The 21344-nt window shown below is 50.1% G+C and overlaps 2 protein-coding genes across 20 annotated transcripts in view; one reads left to right on the top strand and one right to left on the bottom strand.

The window, feature by feature from the left end:
• PCBP2 (poly(rC) binding protein 2) overlaps positions 1-2862 on the top strand; it is a 25716-nt gene extending 22854 nt beyond the window's left edge. For 11 of the 17 annotated variants that reach the window (XM_032292513.1, XM_032292506.1, XM_032292413.1 and 8 more), the window contains one exon: positions 2416-2635. In XM_032292513.1, coding sequence (XP_032148404.1) covers positions 2416-2452 — 37 coding nt within the window. In that variant the 3' untranslated portion in view covers positions 2453-2635. Of the gene's footprint in view, positions 1-2415 lie in introns of all 17 variants that reach the window. The other 6 variants (XM_032292449.1, XM_032292495.1, XM_032292463.1 and 3 more) reach the window with 2 other exon arrangements.
• Positions 2738-21344, bottom strand: MAP3K12 (mitogen-activated protein kinase kinase kinase 12). 3 transcript variants are annotated; one of them, XM_032292188.1, is made up of 15 exons: positions 21075-21344; positions 10155-10327; positions 9847-10055; positions 9338-9521; positions 8956-9147; positions 8543-8701; positions 8236-8394; positions 7312-7420; positions 6968-7077; positions 6678-6794; positions 6420-6557; positions 5341-5965; positions 5083-5153; positions 4721-4994; positions 2738-4358 (listed from the first exon to the last, which is right to left on the bottom strand). In XM_032292188.1, exons 2-15 carry the CDS (start codon positions 10289-10291, stop codon positions 4260-4262), a joined length of 2583 nt encoding a protein of 860 aa, XP_032148079.1. In that variant the 5' UTR covers positions 10292-10327; positions 21075-21344; the 3' UTR covers positions 2738-4259. The 3 variants fall into 3 exon arrangements, with proteins under 3 accessions (XP_032148079.1, XP_032148086.1, XP_032148074.1); XM_032292195.1 differs by having other exon boundaries at positions 9847-10045; XM_032292183.1 differs by having other exon boundaries at positions 9847-10327.

Here is a 21344-nt window from a genome sequence, read left to right as displayed (position 1 = left end):
AAACTTTACTTTTACTCAATCATACTAACCTCCCTAAAACCTTATTCATTTTCTTTGGGCATGGATCTCTCATAAAACAGTAGAAATGGTTTAGAATAGTAGCATAAAGCCTCTGATAGCCTTCCATTCAACCAAAGTACACATTGCCACAGTGCTGAAAGTATAACGCTCTTCCCAGGGCATTAGAGAATTCACTGTAGAGTTATTTTCCCTTGTCCAGCATCCCCACTGGTTGACATTAAAAAAGAAAACTTAGTATTCATATATATATATAATTTTTTTAGAGATGGAGTTTCTTCATGTTGGTCAGGCTGGTCTCAAACTCCTGCCCTCAGGTGATCCACCCACCTCGGCCCCCTGAAGTGGTGGGATTATAGGCGTGAGCCATCACGCTTGGCCATAGTATTCCAATATATGATCTCATTTTCTGATGTTATTGTGGCCCCTCCATCCCAGATTGGGTTTGTGAAGAAGTGTTACATGGCCCAAGTCTGCATAAAGGATTAGATGGGCAAACCTGTCCAGTTAGGAGTTTTATTTAGTTGCTCCTTTATCATGTGGTCCAGCTCTCTCCCTTAGTAAGGTCGCTCCTTCTGTAGTTTGGACTTAATCATGCTGATGCGATCTGCCCCCTGAGGGACCTGGTTTTATTTTATCTAGTTCTTGATTTGGGAGGCCTCTTAACCTAATGACTATTCCCAAGGAAAGATTACTGGGAAAGATTCCAGATGTTTAAGGGGCTAGCTACCATCACTACCTCTAAAGGCCCTCAGTTTTAAATTTGTTTAAAGCCTAGAGCTCCCCCATGTGGTTTTCTATTCTAGAGTGCCTGACTCAGTATTTCATAGTATTTCCTTTTCCCTCACCTCCCCCACCCCGGCAAATCCCCATTTGGGCTTGATATACATTCAGGGCATTTCTTCTAGAACTCTGGTGGGGCCAGAGTGCTACCACCAATTTTCATAAGCTTAATTTTTAGGTCCTAGATCTAACCTTTTTAAGAACTAAATATTCCCTTAATGCTGAGGTGGAGAAACCATTTCTGACTAAATACAGTTTGTAGTTGAAGGACTCTTCAGTGTTCTGGCCCTTGCTTTTCTACCCAGCTTTTGGCTTTGCATTGTGTGGAAGGGATACAGATGGTGAATTACCAGTCATGTTCTCATGACCACATATCACAAATATTTATGCCAATCAATCTAAAATTTTTATGAAATAACTTCATGAACTGAAAAGAAGTCTTACACATTTGGTTCTATTCAAAATGGGAGCAGTCTTGGTGCCTGTCTACCTACCTACCAGTGAAGCATACACAATACTTAAATACCTTTCCCTGAAAGACCTAAATTGGATTCCAGGACCTCAGATGACCTCTTTGAAACAGAAAGAAAGGCATTGTAGTCTGGTATGTTCAGATGGTTAAGGCTTGACAAGATCTGGGAGCTTTGTAGAGTGAGCTACACAGTCGAAACATTATTTTGTCTGCTACTGTTAAGTCCTGAAAACTTTTTTCAGAACTTAAGGCCAGGTGCAGTGGTTCATGCCTGTAATCTCAGCATTTTGGGAGGCTGAGGCAAGTGGATCACCTGAGGTCAGGAGTTCGAGACCAGCCTGACCAACATGGTGAAACCATGTCTCTACTAAAATACAAAAAGCCAGGCATGGTGGTGTGCACCTGTAATCCCAGCTAATCTGGAGGTTAAGGCAGGGGAATTGCTTGAGTCTGGGAGGCGGAAATTGCAGCGATCCGAGATCATGCCACTGCACTGCAGCCTGGGTGAGAGAGCTAGACTCTGTCTCCCCCTCTCCCCTCCCAAAAAAAAAAAACCCAAAAAACAATAAATGGGTATAATTCTTTACCCATAGTTAATCTTTTTGTATCTCTTTTTAACATCTCTTAACCTTTAAAACTGTAGTACCTCATAATATCCTACACACTGATAGAAATCCAGGGCTTTAAAGTAAAGGCCTTGAGTTGTCTCAGCATTAAACCCTTGAGGCTCTCTCAGATCAGTGTTTCTTTCCTAAACTGGTATTCTGCCAGCAGTTTGGGAGGAGCCAAAGTGAGCTCAGCAATAAAGAAACATTGCTTCTGTGTATTGTGAGCACTCTTTAGTGAGCAGCATGTTTTCAGAAAGTATTCTCCATGGTTAACCCACTGTGGAACTAAAAACATAGTTGGAGGAACATTTGGTAACGGAGGGCTCTGTTTGCCTTACTTCTGAGGTGATACACCTCCACGTGCTTGCATTGCAAGGATTAAAGGATTATGGTATTGGTAAATTTAAGAAACCTTAATGTCTCCCTTGATACTCCAGTACTGATGATTTACTCTTCACATTTCATGAACCAGGTAGAGATGAGGTGCAGCTGGCCACTGGGGAAACTAACTGAGTTCTTGTTTCTGTGTTACAGGCTTTCCTCGGAGACGGGTGGCATGGGGAGCAGCTAGAACAATGCAGATTCATCCATAATCCCTTTCTGCTGTTCACCACCACCCATGATCCATCTGTGTAGTTTCTGAACAGTCAGCGATTCCAGGTTTTAAATAGTTTGTAAATTTTCAGTTTCTACACACTTTATCATCCACTCGTGATTTTTTTAATTAAAGCGTTTTAATTCCTTTCTCTGTTCAGCTGTTGATGCTGAGATCCATATTTAGTTTTATAAGCTTCTCCCTGGTTTTTGTTTTTTTTTTTGTTTGTTTTTGTTTTTTTGTTTTTTTTTTTTATTTTTATTTTTGGCTCATGAATTTTTCTGTTTGTCATGGAAATGTAAGAGTGGAATATTAATACATTTCAGTTTAGTTCTGTAATGTCAGGAATTTTTCAAAAAAATTAAAAGATGGACTGGAGCTTTTTCTTTGTGAATAGAAACTGGATGCCACAGTGATTCATGTGGGTTTTATTCCTCTTGTCTTGCTGTTATTTTTGTACCTTTTATCCCTCAAAGGACACTCCTTGGGTTTTGAATAGAAGCGTTTATTCCAGTTAAGATGTTTTCTTCTCTTTTACCACTTCCATCTTTTTTTGTGGCCCTTAATCAGATTTTTCTCTTACCTCGTACTTGGTTGGCCCTTATAAAACTTGTGCCCAAAAGATTGAGGATTAGAGTTTCCTAGGACTTACCTGTCCTAGGAGTAGGCAAGCACTTCCACTGGGGGGTGGTAGAAAGGAATAACACATGACATACATGGCATACACAGGAAGCAGTTGGTTGTGTGTCTGTCTGACTGGGTTCCAGTTTCTTGGGAATGTTGGTCCTCTTGTTCAGGCTTGCTTATTTTATTTTAAGCTAAAAATTTCAGTCTGTTGTTCTTAGTAACTTCATTTATAGTCCTCCTTGACAAGTTAGAAGGATATACCTGCTATCATTTATTCCTATAATTTTAGAAAGTTGGGGCTTGACGTTATACTCATTTAGTGAGAATAGATGCATACAAGTGAAGGGGCAGGAGAACTTGTCCAAACACCTCAGATGAAGTCCTGAGCTCAAGGCTTTATCTTAACCATGTATGGTACCCCATTCATTCGTCAAGAAAACCCTCAACAGCTGGGCCTGCATGGAGTGGTTATATTTCAAGGTTTTTCACAGGGGTTACAATATGACAGTTCCCACCCCAATCAGGCACCAGGATAAAAGCAGGGACTTAAACAGCACCCCAGTTCTTCAGCCTGAGCCATCACATGCTATCAGTCTCCTAACCTCCCCCTGGGCCCTAAGGGCTTGGGCAGAGAAGATAAATGGAGGGACAAAAAAATGAGTTACATTGCCACCTGAGAAATTTCAGAGGGGAGGACCCAGCCTTGGTCTCCCTCTTCCCAAGTGCAAAATGTGTAAACAGAGTAAACGGAAAACAGAAAAGTGCAGTCTAAGTGTTTTCTCTCCTGTCCCTCCCACCCTCCCCATCCCCCCATCTCCCCAGTATTTGGGGATAAAGAGTATAAAGACAAGCCTGGCTTTTCTATTGCCTTGTTGCTTGCCGAATATAAGGAATGGAGTGGAGCAGGAAGGGGCCAGTTTGCCCTTATGCACAGCTATACAGCTATGCCTCATTCATTTCCACAGCTGCCAGAGTCCCTAGAGTTTATCAGATGAATTGGTCAGGGGATCAGTCTCCCTCAAGCCTGACTTACGGCTGGGACAGGCCCCATCTTTCTGTTGATTATGTGGCGCGCATATATATATATTTATATATATATATATATATATATAATTTATATAAATATTTCTCTATGTACACGGAATATGAGTGGCTTTCACGGAGGGAGGGAAGCTGGGGGCCGCAAGGCATCAACGCTGTTGGAGTTGTCCAATTCAGTGCTGTCACAGTCTGAGTCCTCAGAATTGGGAGGGCCCTGTGAGGAAGAGTAGAAATGCAGTGAGATTCCTTAGGGTTCTTTGCTGGGATCATTTTAATAGCCAGTAGCTTACAGATTTTATTCCTTCCAGGTTTCAGTTGCTCAGGCCATTCTCCAACGTGTCAGACTCCTACTTGTAGAATCCTTCCCTGGCTGCAATTTATAGCTACATGAAAGCTACTGGTCAGGCACCACAATAGATGCTCTGTGCTAGAGGCTTCTGAAATTCTGCCACATGGATATTTGCTCTTTACAGTACTTTTTGGCCTGTGCATCTGTCTTACCAAAAGCTGTTAAGACAAGGCATCTGCTTACAGCTCTCCCTGTTCAGTACTGCTTATTGCTGTTCTACCACTCACCTGCTTTCCTCTGAGAAGCTCCTGGTGTGGAATGGGCAGGGAGCTGGGTTCAGGGCCAGGGATAACCTCTGAAGGAGGTGGGTCCAGTGGGATTTCTGAGCCTTGGGAGCACATGTCATCAGACCGCTCATCTGGCCGCTCATCAGTATTGGTGCTGCCAACTTCAGGTGTGCCACTGGGGGAAGGTTCACTAGCTGTGCCTTCCTCTCCATCTGATGGATTCTCTGAGCTGAAGGTAGATAGTGACTGGCGCATGTTCAGGCTCTGGGGCCACCTACATGTTGGAGAGAGCAGGGATTACAGCTTGGTTCTGCCCTTTACAGGAGACAAGAATGCCATTACCTCCTGTACTCATCACTTACCTCTGGCTTGATGTCAGCTCTACTTCACTGTCCACCTCTCCCTCCTCCTCTTCTGATGAGATGCCACGTTTCTGCAGGAGAGATGGGGGGACTGTGGTCAGAAGTGGAAAGAGGCCACTAAGAATCCAGAAGGGAACATAGTTACAAAGGGTGAAGTAGGGAATGGCTTACAATTGAGCATAATTTGGGGGTTTAGGCTTGGACCCCAGAGAGAATAAGGAAAAAGGGAAAGAGCTCAGGAGGCTTTCCATACTTTACCTGACTTCGGGTGACGGCAGCCCTGTACAGCAGTGCAGCTGGGGTCAAGTGCTGGGACCCAGCCCGGCTTCCTCCCCGGCCCGAGGTCCCTTCCCTTCCAGTTCCCAGAAGCCCTACACCTTCACCAGGCCCTACTGGTGGAGGTGGCTCCCCTTTGGCTCCCCCAGGTGAATCTGGGCTCGTGGAGCCAGGGGCTGAGCCCTCACTTGGTGGAGTGTCACCCCGGGCCGGAGGTGGCGAGCCAGGATCCCCAGCTCCCCCTGTGGCTCCCCGGCCCCGGGATCCCAGTGCTGCTGACAGCAGGTCTGGGGACGATGAAGACATTTTGCGGAGCAGGAGGTCATGATGAAGCCCACGGAGGGCGGGGGGGCAGGCCTCCCAGGCTGAGGGTCCCCCTCCTAGGCCCCCTGGGCTTGCTGGAGCCCCAGGTTCATGGGGTGGCACAGCTGCACGAAGCCCAGGCAGATCCCCGCAGCTGCCCTTGGCGCTGGCCTTGCGGTGACGGGTCTTGCCACGGCGACTCCGTCCTGGTGAGGGGGGGCCCTTAGGACACCCAGGAAGCCCAACCCCACTTAGGGCTGCATCTAGTTTAGGGAGCAAAGACTCCGTCTTGAGAATATCTGGTCTGGAAGCAGAGGAAAAGTAAATGGTTGACACTGCTGAATTTACTCAAAGCACTCCTTAACTTTGGACACTAAAATACACATATCCGGCCAGGTACAGTGCCTCACGCCTGTAATCCCAACACTTTGGGAGCCCGAGGTGGGTGGATCATGAGGTCAGGAGTTCAAGACCAGCTTGGCCAACATACTGAAACCCTGTCTGTACTAAAAATACAAAAATTAGCTGAGTGTGATGGCACACGCCTGTAGTTCTAGCTACTTGGAAGGCTGATGTGAGAGATTTCACTTTAACCTGGAAGGTGGAGGTTGCAGTGAGCTGAGATTGTGCCACTGCACTCCAGCCTGGGTGACAGTGAGACCCCGTCTCAGAAAAAAAAACCCACATCTCCCTGCTAAGTACTGCTGCCACTTTGGCATCCCTCTTGGCATACTGGAACCACAGTGTTCGTGTCCCACCTTTTGCTATGGGGTGACAGCTTCTGTGGCACATTCCTTTTCTTGATTAGCTTCTCCATTGTGTTTCCATGCAGGAGGCCCCGGGAAGGGTGTGGCTTCAGCAGGCCTGGGCACCTCCGCTCTAAAGCTTGCTCTCGCCTAAAGATCCAGGCACCTTCTCAGCTGGGCAAATGACCAGGAAGGGGCACCCCAGTCTCCATAGGACCTCTAAGGCAGGCACAGCTCCAGGGCTTGGTGCATAAGGACAGGTAGGGTTACCTGAGCAGTTCCCTCTCCTTGAGTTCCAGCTGCAACATGAGGGCATTAAGTTCCATATACAGGTTGTTGGCTCTCTCCAGCTTCCTTTCATAGTGCTCCCTGATGTCCAGGGCATGTCTGCAATGGGCAGAAGGGTTCCCCAAAGTGAACTGGGTTCACCTAGTGCCATAATAGATCCCAGTCTCAGAATTCCTGTCCATAGTCCTTCCACCTGCTTTGGGGTTGGGTAGAAGCTGACTGGCATAGTCCTTGCTATTGGTAAAGTCATCTCCTCAAGCACAGGAACTCACCTGAGCTCCTCCCTCCTCCTCATCACCAGTTCCTCTTCTAGGCGGTGCAGACAGGTCCCTTCTGACTTAATCTTTTCAAAGTGCAGTTTTACTTCTTCCCGCCACTCTGCCTGGGGGTGGAGAGCAGATGAAGAGTGAGAGCCATCCCTTCACCCAGTGAAAGGCTTTGCAGGTTGCCTATACCTATCAATGTGTGTGCCGGAACAAAAAGGAGTGGATTGACTCAGCCCTCTAAGAGCCAATCTCTTCAGTCCCACTCAACCCATTTCCCAGCCTCCCTCTCAAAGGGCATCACCTCTGCAAAGAAGGGGAGTTAGGTATTCATTTTCCTACCCACAGCACACCTGGGACTTAAAGTAAGTCTCCTGGGGTGTGGAGAGTACATCAGCTGAGGCAATGTCCAGATGTAGCAGGATCTGTCGGAATGAGGGGCGATTTCGTGGTTTGCTGTTCCTGAAAGGAATGGAGTTAGGAGGAGAGAGGAGAATTTGAGGGAGGACCATGTAGGAATTAGAGCATCCTTTCCCAAAGTGTGTCCTAGAGAATCCAATCCTAGAATGTACTCTGGGACAAAAGAATTTATGGTCATCTGTCTCTAGGGAATGTCATAGAGTATCCACTGGCATATTAAAGTCCTGCAGTAAGGAAACCTATTGAACACTGTTACTTTCCAACCTGTCTGTCAAAAGCCTTTTCTGAGTAACTCCATTGGAGGAACTACTTTGGAAAATGCTCAGTGACAGATAAGGAATCTTCAAACCCTGGGTCTAGGTTCCAAATGAGGTTCTGGGGCCCTTTCCTTCTGTGTTCTACGGTTGTCTACTTGAGGTTCAAGCAACCATGCTAGTGGTTATGCTGCTCCTTCCCTGTACTTGTATGCATTCACTGGCACTTCATGGCAACCCAGGAATGCAGATATTGTTAACTATTTTATAGATGAGGACACAGGTTCAGAGTGATACCACTTGCCCCCAATGACTCAGCTCAGAAGGTAGCATGTGCCTGATTCAGATGCAAGTCAATCTCTGAATTAAACGTACCCCTCCCATTTATTGTTCAGTCCAACCCCTCTTAGTTCCAGATTCTAGTCCCCTGGATCACATCCTGAGTCCTCAGTACTTGGGGAGCCACATCTGGGAGCTCTTGACACTCTTCCTGTTAAGGATTCTGTGCTTGGCTGCTTAGGGTTCTAGGTACTGGCTGTCCATCAGTACTGCCATGCTTTACAAATTCTCCAGGCCCAGTATCCCAGCCCAGACCATCCTTACCAGCACTGGCGAAGCAGGATCTTGAAACCATCTGGGCAACTGGAGGGCACGGGCAGATGGAGACTATTGCTTCCCACACCCCAGATGATGGCTGAGGAATCTACATCTTTGTAGGGGATTTCACCAGTCAGCAGTTCCCACAGCACCACACCAAAGGACCTAGGGATGAGGGGACATCACTTGGGAAGGGCTTCCTCCAGAGGTCCTGGTTGCTACAGGTTCATCACCTGTGCTCAAGCCCTATAAGTTGTCAGCCATCCCCCAGTGCTGGCTACCCACTCTTCTCAGTTTTCAGCCTAGTCCTCACCAGATGTCGACCTTCTCAGACACAGGCTCATTGCGGATCACCTCAGGGGCCATCCAGGCTACTGTCCCTGCAAAGGACATCTTGGTGCTCTTGTCACTCAGCTCCTTGGAAGTGCCAAAATCTGAGATCTTCACCACATCGTCGTAGGTGATTAGCATGCTGGTAAAGAGTGTAGTCAGCTGGGATCCATGCCCCTCCACATACTTTATCTAACTCTGCAGGAACTCTCAGTTTTAAACCATTTGGGACACCCAAAGGGGCTCACTACAGCATTCCCGAGGTGGGACTGTCACTTGGAAGAGGTTTCTGAGATGGCCACATGGACCTAGGACATGGTTTGGAAGCGGGGAGGCCACACTGACTTGAGTGGGTCACCTGCATGCCCATCTGTTGCTCCCTGCTTGCTTACTCACTTGGGTGACTTGAGATCCCTGTGGATAATCTTGTGCAGGTGCAGGTAGTTCATGCCACCAGCGATGCCCATGGACCAGTCAACCAGTAAGGAGGGGGTAACAGGGCGGCCAGCCCGCAGTACCTCATACAGCTGGCCCTGGGCGCAGAACTCCATGAGGATGCAGTAGCAGGGAGCCTGGGTGCACACACCCCTGGGAGCCAAACAATGGTATGAAGGCCTCAGCTGGCTCAACTTTCACCTGATTGATACCTGGAACCCCCATTCCCACCCATTCCGCCTAAGGAACTCCTCGGGGAAGGATGGGGTAGGTCCCACTGCCCAGGAGGGTACCAAGCCTTAGCATAGTATCCCCAACACCCAGCCCCTGCCTTGGACCTCACTTGAAGGTGATGATGTTGGGGTGCTTCAGCTTTCGCAAGTGCTTGATGTCGGTTTCTTTGAGGTCTCGCACCTTCTTCACAGCCACCTCCTCCCCGTGGAAGCGCCCCAGGAAGACAGCACCCTGGGCCCCTGAGCCCACCCACTGCAGGTCCAGGATTTCCTCAAAGGGGACCTCCCAAAGGTCTGTGGGCAGGAGGCACAGTGCCACAAGCCTCAGAAAGAGCCACACTCAAGACCAGGAACAGGGGATAGCATTGGGTTGGCTGAATTGACGAGGGTGAGGCAGAAAGGTAGCCAAAATAGGCGGAGAAGGTGGTTCGAGGGGACAGGGAAGGAATGAGTGGGTGGCCTTAAAAAAAAGCTGGGAAGCTAGAGGCTGATGGATAGCTAAGGGACTAGGGCTGGGCATGGGGAGGGAAGGGACCATTGGGTGACTTTAGTGGAGCTGACCAACCAACAGATAATTGGGCTCAGGACAACAGGAGGCTCCCACAAGGATGTGACCTACCTTCCTGCTGCTGCTTGTGCTCAGTGGAGTAGGCTTTGCCAATCATGGTCCAGACAGGGCGCAGACAGCCAAAGAGGCCCTCAAGGAAGCCACTGCCACTCTGGCACTGCAGCCGTACCTCGTCAGCTCGAACTCTGGATGCCCGACTCTCAGGTGACCCAGCTGCTCCCCCTGGGCCCCCTGCATCCTGCTCATGTAGCTGCAGGACACTGTTGGCAAAAGGCTCAGGGGGCGGCTCTCCACCTGGGGAGGGGCTGGGCCCTCCCCCGCCCTGCCCACCAAGGGGTACCACATCTCGAAGTACACACTGGGTAGGCGTCAGGTCCTTCTCAGGAGTGCAGTCAGAAGTATCTGGGTCCAGCTTGCGCATGGATGCCTCGCTTAGGGTAGTTACAAAGCCCCCAAAGGAAGGAGAAGGTGTTCGGGTCTCATGGAGGCAAGCCATCACCTCTGCCCCTGGTATGATGGTGAGCACTGGGCCCTGTGGGAACGAAGGAAGGAGGAGCTGTTAAAACCCCAGTGTGCCTGCTCAGGACGCTTACCTCAGAGGCACAGATTGGAGTGCTGGGCTCACAGTAGCCCTGCTGGAGGTAATACTTGTGGCTCACCCTCAGTTACCCTTCCCCCTCCCAAGTTTCACCTTGACCCATCTTAGGATATCTGATACACCTGGGCTTCCTCTCAGGCATGTTGGTAAGGCAAGTAAGTAACAGGTATTCCGGTATTGTATCTGTGTATCATTCTCAGGTAGACACAAGTAACAGCCCCACCTGGGTACACACTGGTAAAATATGTCTCAAATTCAAGTATAATGGTAACAGATGAGTTCCCCTTCTCCCTGTAAGAGGACTAATTCATTGCTGCAGCCCATTTTTTTCATCTGAGACAGGCACACACAACACGAGGGTCTCACATTTACACCTTTACCTCAGGTTGACCCTGAGGTACACAGTGGTAACACCTAGACCTCCCTCACATTGAAGCACACACAGGATGCTGGTAGATCTGTTCAGACACCCTCAGACAGCATTCTTGAGCTGCCTACATACAAATGATGCACCAGGCTTCCCACCCAGGTACTAACACACAGTACTACTGAGGCCCTCTCAGGAGCACTCAACTCAGGTGACAGCCTCATTCTAAGACACATTCCTGGGCCTCTCCAAGGTAAATGAAGGTTGTAACCACAGAGTTCCGTGTCCCACCCCCCCAGTCCCCCCCCACCCCAGCTGGACAGGTGGGGAAAAAGGCAGAAACAGCCAATGGGAATGCAGACATGTCACAGAAGGCCACTGCTTCATCCTCCTTAGCCCTCCCTTCAGTCCAGTGGCTCTCCCAGGGGTCAAACAAGGTCTTGTTTCCTCTTTCCTCTTCTCCATTGCCCCATCCCCTGTTCCCCAAACCATGACCTAGCTTTTCAGGCAATGGAGATTTGTCCCAGTTCATAGCTGGGTGCTATTTAAAAAGCAACCATTAAAAAGCCCAAATCTGGCACAGTGTGTTGGCTCATACCTGTAATCTCAGCACTTTGGGAGGCTGAGGCAGGTAGATCACTTGAGCTCAGGAGTTCGAGACCAGCCTGGGCAACACAGCAAAACCCTGTCTCTACCAAAAGTAAAAAAAAAAAAAAAAAAAATTAGCCGGGCATGGTGATGTGTGACTGTGGTGTCCCAGCTCCTCTGGAGGTTGAGGTGGGATGATTGCTTGAGCCCAGGAGGCGCAGGTTGCAGTGAGCCACTGCACTCCAGCCTGGACAACAGAGCGAGACTCCGTCTCAAAAACAATTAAAAAAAACACAAAACCTGGATTCTGGACTTGCTTCTGCCACTTAATGGCTGTGTGACCTCAGGCAGGCTGTGGTTGAGCCTGTTTTTCCAGCTATACAAAGGAATAAACTGGCTGTCACTCCGGCACAGCAAACCCTTCATCCTACACCAAACTTGTCCAGAGCTTGACACCAGGAGCCATCCTGGTCTCCCAGTCACTCCACACTTGTCAGTTACCAAATCCTGAGATTTGAAGATTCCCCAGAAAAAACATCCCTCTAATTGTTCCTCATAGCTAGTAGGGTCCTTCCATGAGCCCCTGCGTTCGTCTGGAAATAACTGCCATACATTCTGAATTACAATGTGGGAGGGGTGGCAGGAATCTCGACATACAGAAGGGGTCAGTAGATGATTACACGGGCATACAAGGCGGCTAGGGAAACTCTGATAGTTCTTATAATACTTAGTTTCCAGGCCTTTCCGTTGAAGACTTTTTCCTGGGGGGGTGAGGGCAGTAGGCCTGGAGTCTGCATATTTAATAAGCACCCTAGCTGATTCTTAGAGCTGGCACATTTGTAAAGCTCTGACCCAATGCATGCTATTCTTTAGTCCCAATGTTACTGCCTTAGTTCAAGCCTCATTAGCTGTCCTCACCTGGCCCGGGAAGACTGGTCTCCACGTGCCCTCCTTACCACCAATTCTCCACCCAGCGCCTTCCGAAGGATCTTTCTAAAACAGATTGGGTGCCGGGTGTGGTGGCTCACACCTGTAATCCCAACAGTTTGGGAGGTTGAGGCGAGGGGATAACCTGAGGTCGGGAGTTCAAGACCAGACTGGCCAACATGGTGAAACCCCATCTCTACTAAAAATACCAAAAAAAAAAAAAAAAAAAAAGCCTGGCATGGTGGCATAAACCTGTAGTCCCAGCTACTCAGGAGGCTGAAGCATGAGAATCGCTTGAATCTGGGAGGCGGAGGTTGCAGTGAGCCGAGATCGTGTATTGCAGTCTAGCCTGGGTGACAGAGCAAGACTCGTCTCACTGAAAAAACAACAAAAAATGGGCCAGGCATGGTGGCTCACACCTTTAATCCCAGCACTTTGGGGGGCCAAGGCAGGTGGATCACTGAAGCCTGGAAGTTCCAGACCAGCCTGGGCAACATGGGGAAAACCTATCTCTACAAAAAATACAAAAATTAGCCAATTGTGGTGATGTGGGCCTTTAGTCCCAGCTACTCAGGAGGCTGAGGTGGGAGGATAGCTTGAGCATGGGAGGCTGAAGCTGCAGTGAGTAGTGACTGCACCACTGCACTGCAGCCTGGGCGACAAATCGAGACCCTGTCTCAAAAAATAACTGCCCCCACCAGCACCAGAAGAATTGCTTGAACCCAGGAGGCGGAAGTTTCAGTGAGCTTCCACTGCACTCTAGCCTGGGCGACAGAGCAAGATTCCATCTCAAAAAGAAAAAAAAGACAAAGCTTTATTAAATATGTTAGCTTCTGTTATAGGTGCATTAGTACTTTGCATATTTAATCCTCTAAGCTGTAAGGTGGGCATTATTAGCCCGTTTTACAGACTAAGGCATAGAGGTATTAACCTGCCCACAGTGCCATAGCTATTAAGAAGCTCAAGCTCGGCGGGGCGCGGTGACTCATGTCTGTAATCCCAGCACCTTGGGAGGCCTAGGTGGGCGTATCTTTTGAGCTCGGGAGTTTGAGACCAGCCTGGGCAACATGGGGAGAGACTGCCTCCGCTAAAAATACAAAAAATTAGCCGGGTGTGGTGGCGCATACCTATGGTCCCAGCTACTTGGGAGGCTAAGATGTCAGAATCGCTTGAGCCTGGGAGGCGGAGGTTGTGAGCCGGGGTTTGTGCAGTTTTTTTTGCCCGGGGGGACCACAAGCATGTCTTAAAAAAAAAAAAAAAAAAAGGCTCAGGCTTCACCCCCAGCCTGGAAGGTGTTTCTCATCTCTTTATCATGGTCTCACTTTATCCTGTACGTCCTTTCCTGATCCGCTTTAGGTTAATGCGCCTTCTAGGCTGGCACAGCCCGGCCATGCTTTCTCCATCATGGCTCCCATTATACTGGAGCCTGTACAGCCTTTAGAGTGACCACTTTGCATCACAAGGGAACCATGGCTTGCAACAGCACCTGGCGGGCAGAAGGTGCTCGGTAAAGTGGAACCAGGGCTCTACCCACCCGGAGGATCGCCTTAAGCACCGCACACTCTCTCTACGCACGCACACACATTAGCTCCCTGAATCCTCAGAAGAACCAGGTGAAGGAAATTACTACTGGTCCCATTATATTCTTGAGAGAACTTAGGCCCAGAAAGCACACATCACAGTGAAGTTCAGCTTCCAAATCCCCAACATATTCCACGCGGTATTTGTGACTTCACGAGGTAAGGTGTAGATTGAAATGCAAATTACAGACAAACACAGACCAAGTAAAGTGCCAACATATGGAGAATTTCGTCTGGAGGACCCAAGGGAGTTTGCCTGCCCCCCAACACCTCCCACTCCGCTGCAGGCCGGGGCTTCGCTTCTGGACCACCCAGAACCAAGGCCCAGGACTCTGGGATGCTCTCGCCTGGCAGGCCAGGAGGGAGGGATGGCAGTAGTGGAGCGCTCGGGGAGGAGCCGGGGCGGTCCCCTGGACCGCTTGCCCACCAGCAATGGAAGGCCGAAGTCAGAGCCGCTCAAAGTGGAAAGGAAGGGGTTACGGCCACAACGCCCCCTCCCCCATTCCGACCTCCTTCCCGGCTGTCACGTGGCACGTGGCTGGGGCGAGGGCCGGGGCGACGGAAGGGGGTTGTCCGGGTGGGGAAGGGGAGGGGACACGGCCAGCTAGGGGAAGCGCTGGGCGCTGCGGCGTAACCATGACGACTGGGCCCGAGGCGGCGCGTGAAGTCACCAAGATAAGATTAGCCCAGGGTCACGTGAGCGCGACGCGGGGGCGGGGCTGCGCCTGGGCCCCGCCCCTGACCTGGGCTGGCCTTGGTGGCTGGTTGCGGGAATTGTAGGTGCGGACCCCCACCCAGCGGTCTGCCCCATCTGTGTTCCCTTCCTTCCCGTACCTTCCCCTGCCCCCGCATGCAGAGAGATCTTCGGCTGAGGCGTCGGGTGTTGGCAGTAGGGGACTTGTGGGGTTGGCATTGGGGGTGCAGTGCCACAGGGAAGGAAAGCAGGAAATGAGAGAAAGGGAGACGGGGCATAGAAAAGGCGAAAGGCACAGCTAGGGATGGAGGAAGGAGCCGAGACGCATACAGACACCGGAACAGCGTGAAGCGGAGCCAATCCCGAGAAGGATGGCTTGAAAAGCTGTTTGGAAAAGCAGAGGAGGACCCTGAGAAAATGGAGATGAAAGGGGAGTGAGAAACACGGAGAGCATCCACCTCTTTTTCTATCTAGAAGCTGAGCTTTGAGTAGGCACAACACCTGGCTTTTTAAAGGAATTTTTCAGCCGTCATCTGGTTGTTTGACTAGGTGGTTTAGTCATAGAAAGGGGGACATACTCAGAGACACTTGCAGCCAGCCGAGCCTCCCTCCAGTTCACCAGGCTTCCCCAGAGGCCCTTCTGGTATACAGGGCCAGCAGCTGGGGAGAGAAGGAGAGAAGCCATTTCACCTGTCTGTCTTTTAGGGTCGTGGGGATAGCTGAAGAAGTAGGAGACGGAGACGGGACTAAGGGAAAGATCTCAGGCTAATGACAGCTCTTCCAATTGACCTGGAGTGGAGGGAAAACTGCTGCCACACACACACACACACACACGGAGCTATAGTTTTATAGAGGACCTGGAGATTCCTCTCTACACACACACACACACACACACACACACACACACACACACGCTTTCTGTTTCCTTTATTCCTGACCTGCCAGCTGTGTCCCACTGCCCCCTGGCCGGGCCTTGGCGCCAAGGCTTTGGAGGGGCGTCTAGGATGGCTGGGAGCCCCTGGCCCAGACGTTCAGTCACCCTGGGGGAGGGGAGCTGTCTCTCCATTATCAATTATGCAGAACCTGGGGGAAGGGCAGCAATGTGACAGGAGGGTGGGTCTCTGTGTCACTCACTCTGTCAACCACATCTACCAAGTGTTGATGGTGCTTCTGCCTCACATTGGGTGAGGGGACAGAATGCTCTCTAAGCCACACATCTGCCAAGGGAGGAGGCTCTTTGGCCACCCAAGAGGCCCTAATTCAGTGCTTTGCTGGTGGTTCCAAAGTGCTCCATAAGTCGGCAATAGGGTAGAGTGGGTTAGGAAATCACCCCCATCTATCCCACCTTCTAGGTTCTCTGACCTGAGATTTTGGAAGTCTGTAGCAGGTAAACTCTCTGAATTCTCTCTAGCTCCTTCTTGTCTAACAGCAGAATGTCAATGCCAAGCCGTTTGGTGGTCTTAGGGGCTCAGTGCAGAGGCCAGGCCACCTGCCTTAATCTTAGGCTCTCACATTGAGTGCTCTCCACTGTCTGAGACCTCATTTTTCACTCAGGAAAAGGAGGACGATTCCCTTTCTCTCATGAGTGGGGGTATGGAGGGGAGTCTTCAAAGGGAAAGGAGACCCAAGATTTTGGAGTCGTAGTTCCACCTCTGCAAGCTTTGAGACCGTGAGAGGATAAAGGACTTTGACCATTCGTGTCCATGCCTCCTGTCCCCTTGGTTTCAGCTTGTATTGTTTTTGAAACAGGGTCTCGCTTTGTTGCCTAGGCTGGAGTGCAGTGGCACGATCATGGCTCACTGCCTGCAGCCTCAACCTCCTGGGCTCAAGTGATCCTCCCCCTTCAGCCTCCTGAGTAGATGGGACTAGAGGCACTCACCACCATACCAGGCTAAATTAAAAAAAAAAAAATTGTGGAAACCATGTCTCATTCTGTTGACCAGGCTGGTTTCAAACTCCTGGGCTCAAATGATCCACCAGCCTAGGTCTCCCAAAGAGTTGGCGTTACAGGTGTGAGCCACTGTACCTTGCCCTGCAGCTTGTTTTTATTTTCCTTTTTGACAGGATCCATGGTCCTGGCTCCAGGGTCCCAAGATGAAAAGAACTGTAGCATGGCCGGGCGTGCTGGCTCACGCCTGTAATCCAAGCACTTTGGAGGCCAAGGCGGGTGGATCACCTGAGGTCGGGAGTTCAAGACCAGCCTGATCAACATGGTGAAACCCCCATCCTTTATAAAAAATAAAAAAAAAAAAAGAAAAGAACTGTAGCTTTTCTTAGTGCCCTCATGAGAGGTTCCCCTGAGAACTTGGGGGAAAATGAGATCACCCCTAAATTCAGGTCCTCAGCCCTATACCAATCAAGCTCTGAAATCCCTAGCTGCCGTACTTCTTCCAGTAGGGTGGATGGTAAAGGGGTTCAGGGAAGGGAGGGACAGTACAGTTTAGCACAAAAGAATCAGCAGCTGGGTGCTGTGGCTCATGCCTATATTCCCAGCTCTTAGGGAGGCAGAGGTGGGAGGATAGCTTGAGCACGCCCAGGAGTTTGAGACCTGCCTGGGCAATATAGTGAGACCCCATTCTCCACAAAAAGGGAAAAAAAAAAAAAAGACAAAAAAAGAATCAGCTTCAGATTTGGAGAGATCAGAGCTAGAATCCCAGTTCTGCCACCAATTAGTTTAACGAATGTCATCTCTGGTGCCCAACCCTCCCTTCTGGGGTGGTGAGGGTTAAGTAAGATGGTAGAAGGGGTGCAGGGAGCAGCCTTCTTGCCTTGTCTTCCTGTTTGGCAGGACATCAGGTCTTTCCTTGTGGATCCTGGAGAGGCTGTCTCTTCTGTCTGACCAGAAAAAGGGAGGCTTGGTCTCCAACCTTCTGCTTTCCCAGAACAAATGGCGATTTCAGGTTCCAGTAGAACCAGGTCACAGTGCTCGTGATTGTGCTGGAGTCCCTGGTCATTCCTATACCAGATCACCAGTCCCTCCTCTGTAAATCCTGCCATTCTGTCTCTTCTGGACTAAGGGGGAAGGCCTGCTTTTCTGTATCCCGTCCTCACTCCCTGGCCAGTTATCTCTGCTGCTCTCTTAAGCAGCTACACTGCTCAGATCCTCCCTTTGATCATGTGGCCCTGGATCACCCCTCAGCCTTACCCACAGAGGCCTTGGGGAAGGGAAGGGCAAGAGCAGGGCAGGATGGATCACAGGAGTCCCTCCTACCTAGGTCCTCAGATGGAACTGGAAGAAGTTCAGCAGATGTTAACAAATAGTTCCTCAGCTGGATGGGCATTTTTAAAAATCTGGGGCTGAGTGTGGTGGCTCATGCCTGTAATCCCAGCACTTTGGGAGGCCAAGGTGGGTGGATCATGAGGTCAAGATTTTGAGACCAGCCTGGACAACATGGTGAAACTCCATCTCTACTATAAATACAAAAATTAGCCGGGCATGGTGGTGCACACCTATAGTCCCAGCTACTCAGGAGGCTGAGGCAGGAGAATCACTTGAAACCGGAAGGTGAAGGTTGCAGTGGGCCAACTTGTGCCACTGCACTCCAGCCTGGGCAACAAGAGCAAAACTCCATCTCAAAATAAATAAATAAGTAAATAAATGAATGAAATGAAAATCTGGAAGAATAAATATCAAAGTATAACAACAGTTTCTAGTTAGGTGGAATGACGGGTGTTTTAATTTTCTCCTTTAGGTTTACCTATATTCTTAGAATTTCAGTAACAACTTTGAATTGCTTTTAATGTAACATATAAAATTTAAAGTGTAAAAGAAAATAAGATTGATGGACTGCTTATGCATTCCTGTCACTTAGCTTATTAGTTGTGCTGTAGGGAGAGGGCAGGTGGTGGAGGACAGAACACAGGCCTCAAAATCAGAGTGGCTTGCTGAGAGGACTTGTCTCTCTGCTCCTGGCCAGTTGGGTGACCTGGCCTGAGACTTCCTAACTAGAAACTGTTGTTATACTTTGATATTTATTCTTCCAGTTTCTTCATTGCTAAATGGGGACAGTGATACCTATGTCACACAGTGCCAATGCAGTATCTAATGTGGTGGTAAGAACACAGGTTCTGGCCAGGCATAGTGGCTCACACATGTAATCCAAGCACTTTGGAGGCCAAGGCAGGCGGATCACCTGAGGTCGGGAGTTCAACACCAGCCTGACCAACATGGTGAAACTCCACCTTAGGAAAAAAAAAAAAAGAACACAGGTGGTTCTGGGTCACACAGACCTGGGTTCAAATCCTACCTCTTGCCACATATTAACTTTTTTACTTGGAACAAATTACTTAAGTTTCAGTTTTCTCCTCCATCAGATACGATGATAACACTATCTCCTCGGTCTTGTTAAGGTCATTATTAAGACAATCAAAATAAAGTTCTTGGCCCGGGACCTGGCACACAGGAAGCTCTCTATAAGCATTAGACATATGGAAAGTACCTTACACACAGTTGTAAGTCTTTTATGAATGTGATTCCCTTCCTTTCTTTTCCTTGTTCTCTTTCTCAAAGCAAGTGCCAGTAGGGAGGGTACAGGTGGAAAGGGAGGTGGAGAAACAAGAGGGAAAAAAGACCGAAGAATGAAGAAACCAAAGGGCAAGGGCTCTATCCTGAAGGATCTTTAGCCTCCTCTGGAATCTGGTCACTGTCACAATCTCCTCACCTTCCCCACACACACATATGACCCCAGTCCTTCTGGGAGCCAATGAACCGGACAGACTAGTCGGTGTGGCCAGGCCCTTATGAAGCCCCTCTGTCTCCTGCTAGCATCATCTCAACAGTATCCTCCTTCTTCCCAGCATCACCTCAGTCAACAGTGTGAGTGAATGGGTGAGCGGTGGGTGTGAGGGGACAGACATTTTCACCTCCCTGGAAGAAGCATGGCAGCTGGGGGATCCCAGGGCTTGAGTGGTACACAGCTGAGGACCTGAATATAGGGGTGATCTCCAGCCCACCCTAGTAAGGACTTCTTATAGGGCTGATTCTCTAATTCCTTCTTTATATTCAGATTCAGGCAGGGGAGGGGGAGGACTGTGCATGATGACAGTCTGGACCATGAGTGGTAGAACCGAGGGTCCTCTTCCTAGCAAAGCCGGATCTTACCACATTGTCACCACCAGGGGAAGGCCTGGGGAACAGCAATTGGTTTTTAAAAGGGTTCCTTTCCTAGGTTTCCTAAATAAGGAAACCTAGGAAATCCTGAGCCATGTCTAACTTCTTGCCTCCTTGGTCCATAACTGGGTTTCATTAGGGATGGACATTTAGCTGATGTCTCTGTGTTATAGCTGGGGTTTTCCCAAAATTACCTCAGTTGACAATGGAAGTGAGTGGATGAATGGTATACTTGAGGGGACACACTTTTTTTTTTTTTTTAACCTGTGTGAGATAGGAGGGAGCGGGGCCCTAAAGCTCAGAGAAACTTCAGTGTCAACAGGAAGGCTCAGGGGGCACTTGTGTCCTTTCCTTCCTAAATCCTTTCTGCTAGCTTTAACTTGGTATGACCCTCTGGCTGAAACTCAGAGCTCCTAGAACAATGGAGTCCACCCTGAGAACTGTGTTTAGAGGGATACACTGACTGTGGCTTGGGACGACTCTGGGTGGGGTGAGGAGACCTCATGTGCATTCCCTCCTGATTGGAGGCCACTCACCTACGCTCCTCTGAAAAAGGCAGCACATGAGGCATCTACAAGGTAGGACTCCTCCCTTAACTCTAAGGGACTTCTCACTATTTCCTCCCACTGTCTACAGAGGCTTGACTCTTCCCTCCTCTTAGTCAAGGCCTTGGTTACCAGCAAGTATCAACTCTTGCTTATTTTTAAGCCAATGAGTTTGAGGAGTGTTTGTGGGAAAGGGAGGAGGTTTTTGGAGGGCCTGACTGGGGGAGATGGGTTAGGGGAGCCAGAGGAGATGGAGAGAAAGAAGAGGGAGAAACCCACACGTGAATGGGGGAGGGGAGGATGCAACAGCTGGATGGAGGTGAATGCCACAGCTGGAGGGGATTAAGAGGATCACAGCTGGAAGGGGAGGGGGACCAGCGCCTGGGCATCCAGGAACAGGTGCTCTCTGACTAATCTTGAGGTCCAGCCTGCTAAGTGTGTGTGGAGGGAGATGGTGGGTACATCAGTCCTTGCCCTTCCTTTCCTTCCCTGGAGGGGGCCAAAACTCTCCCTCCTCCTTCCCTCTCTCCCTTCCTAAGGATGAGTGGGAGGAGATGTTCTCTTGCCCTCTGTCTTTTACGTCTGTCCCCCAGTCACCCTCCACACCACCCCAATACGGTCCTTTCCAGCTCTGGAGGCCCTTCGTCTCCTAGCTGGGCCGCGGCAGCCCTCAGCTCCATTCCCTTCCTTCCCAGCCCCACAGGCGTCGGGTCCAGGTCCCCAGTCCCTCCATCTACACAGCTTCAGCATCCTCACGCCACCACCCCGCACCAGGCCACATCTGCATCCCGACCCTCCCTCCACGCCCGGATCCCAGGACCCGGACCCATCCCTGCCCCCCACCCCCCGACAACTCGGCCAGGCTCTCACCTCGGGGGCTCCGCGGCCGCAGCACAAAAGGCGGCGCTGCTGCAGCTCAGCTCCGGATGCTGCTCCCGCCTCCTCCTCCTTCTCCTCCTCCTTCCCTCCTCCCCCCGCTGCCCTCCACCGGACCCGGGGCGCTGTCACAAGCGATGCTCGTGCGGAGTCCGGATGCACGGGTGTCAGCCCCAGCTTTCTGCCCCCACCCCCCCGACCCCTAGCCTTGTCCCAGCTCGGCTTGAACTCCCGCTCCTTCCAGGGCCCCCGCCCCTGGCCCCC

This window comes from Sapajus apella, unplaced genomic scaffold (assembly GCF_009761245.1).
Source record: "Sapajus apella isolate SASKATOON/1434 unplaced genomic scaffold, GSC_monkey_1.0 scaffold2, whole genome shotgun sequence".
Classification (NCBI taxonomy): domain Eukaryota; kingdom Metazoa; phylum Chordata; class Mammalia; order Primates; family Cebidae; genus Sapajus; species Sapajus apella.
This window is presented reverse-complemented; position numbering and strand designations above follow the sequence as displayed.

Bases quoted from the DNA above. Each gene is read 5' to 3' on its own strand.
- MAP3K12 (XM_032292183.1), bottom strand. From the start codon at position 10,291: ATGGCTTGCCTCCATGAGACCCGAACACCTTCTCCTTCCTTTGGGGGC. The intron at 7,421-8,235 runs GTAAGGATGGTC...CATTCCTTTCAG, and splicing joins ATCCTGCTTCGCCAGTGCTG to GAACAGCAAACCACGAAATC. The intron at 5,966-6,419 runs GTGGGACACGAA...CTCTGCTTCCAG, and splicing joins CTGTCACCCCATAGCAAAAG to ACCAGATATTCTCAAGACGG.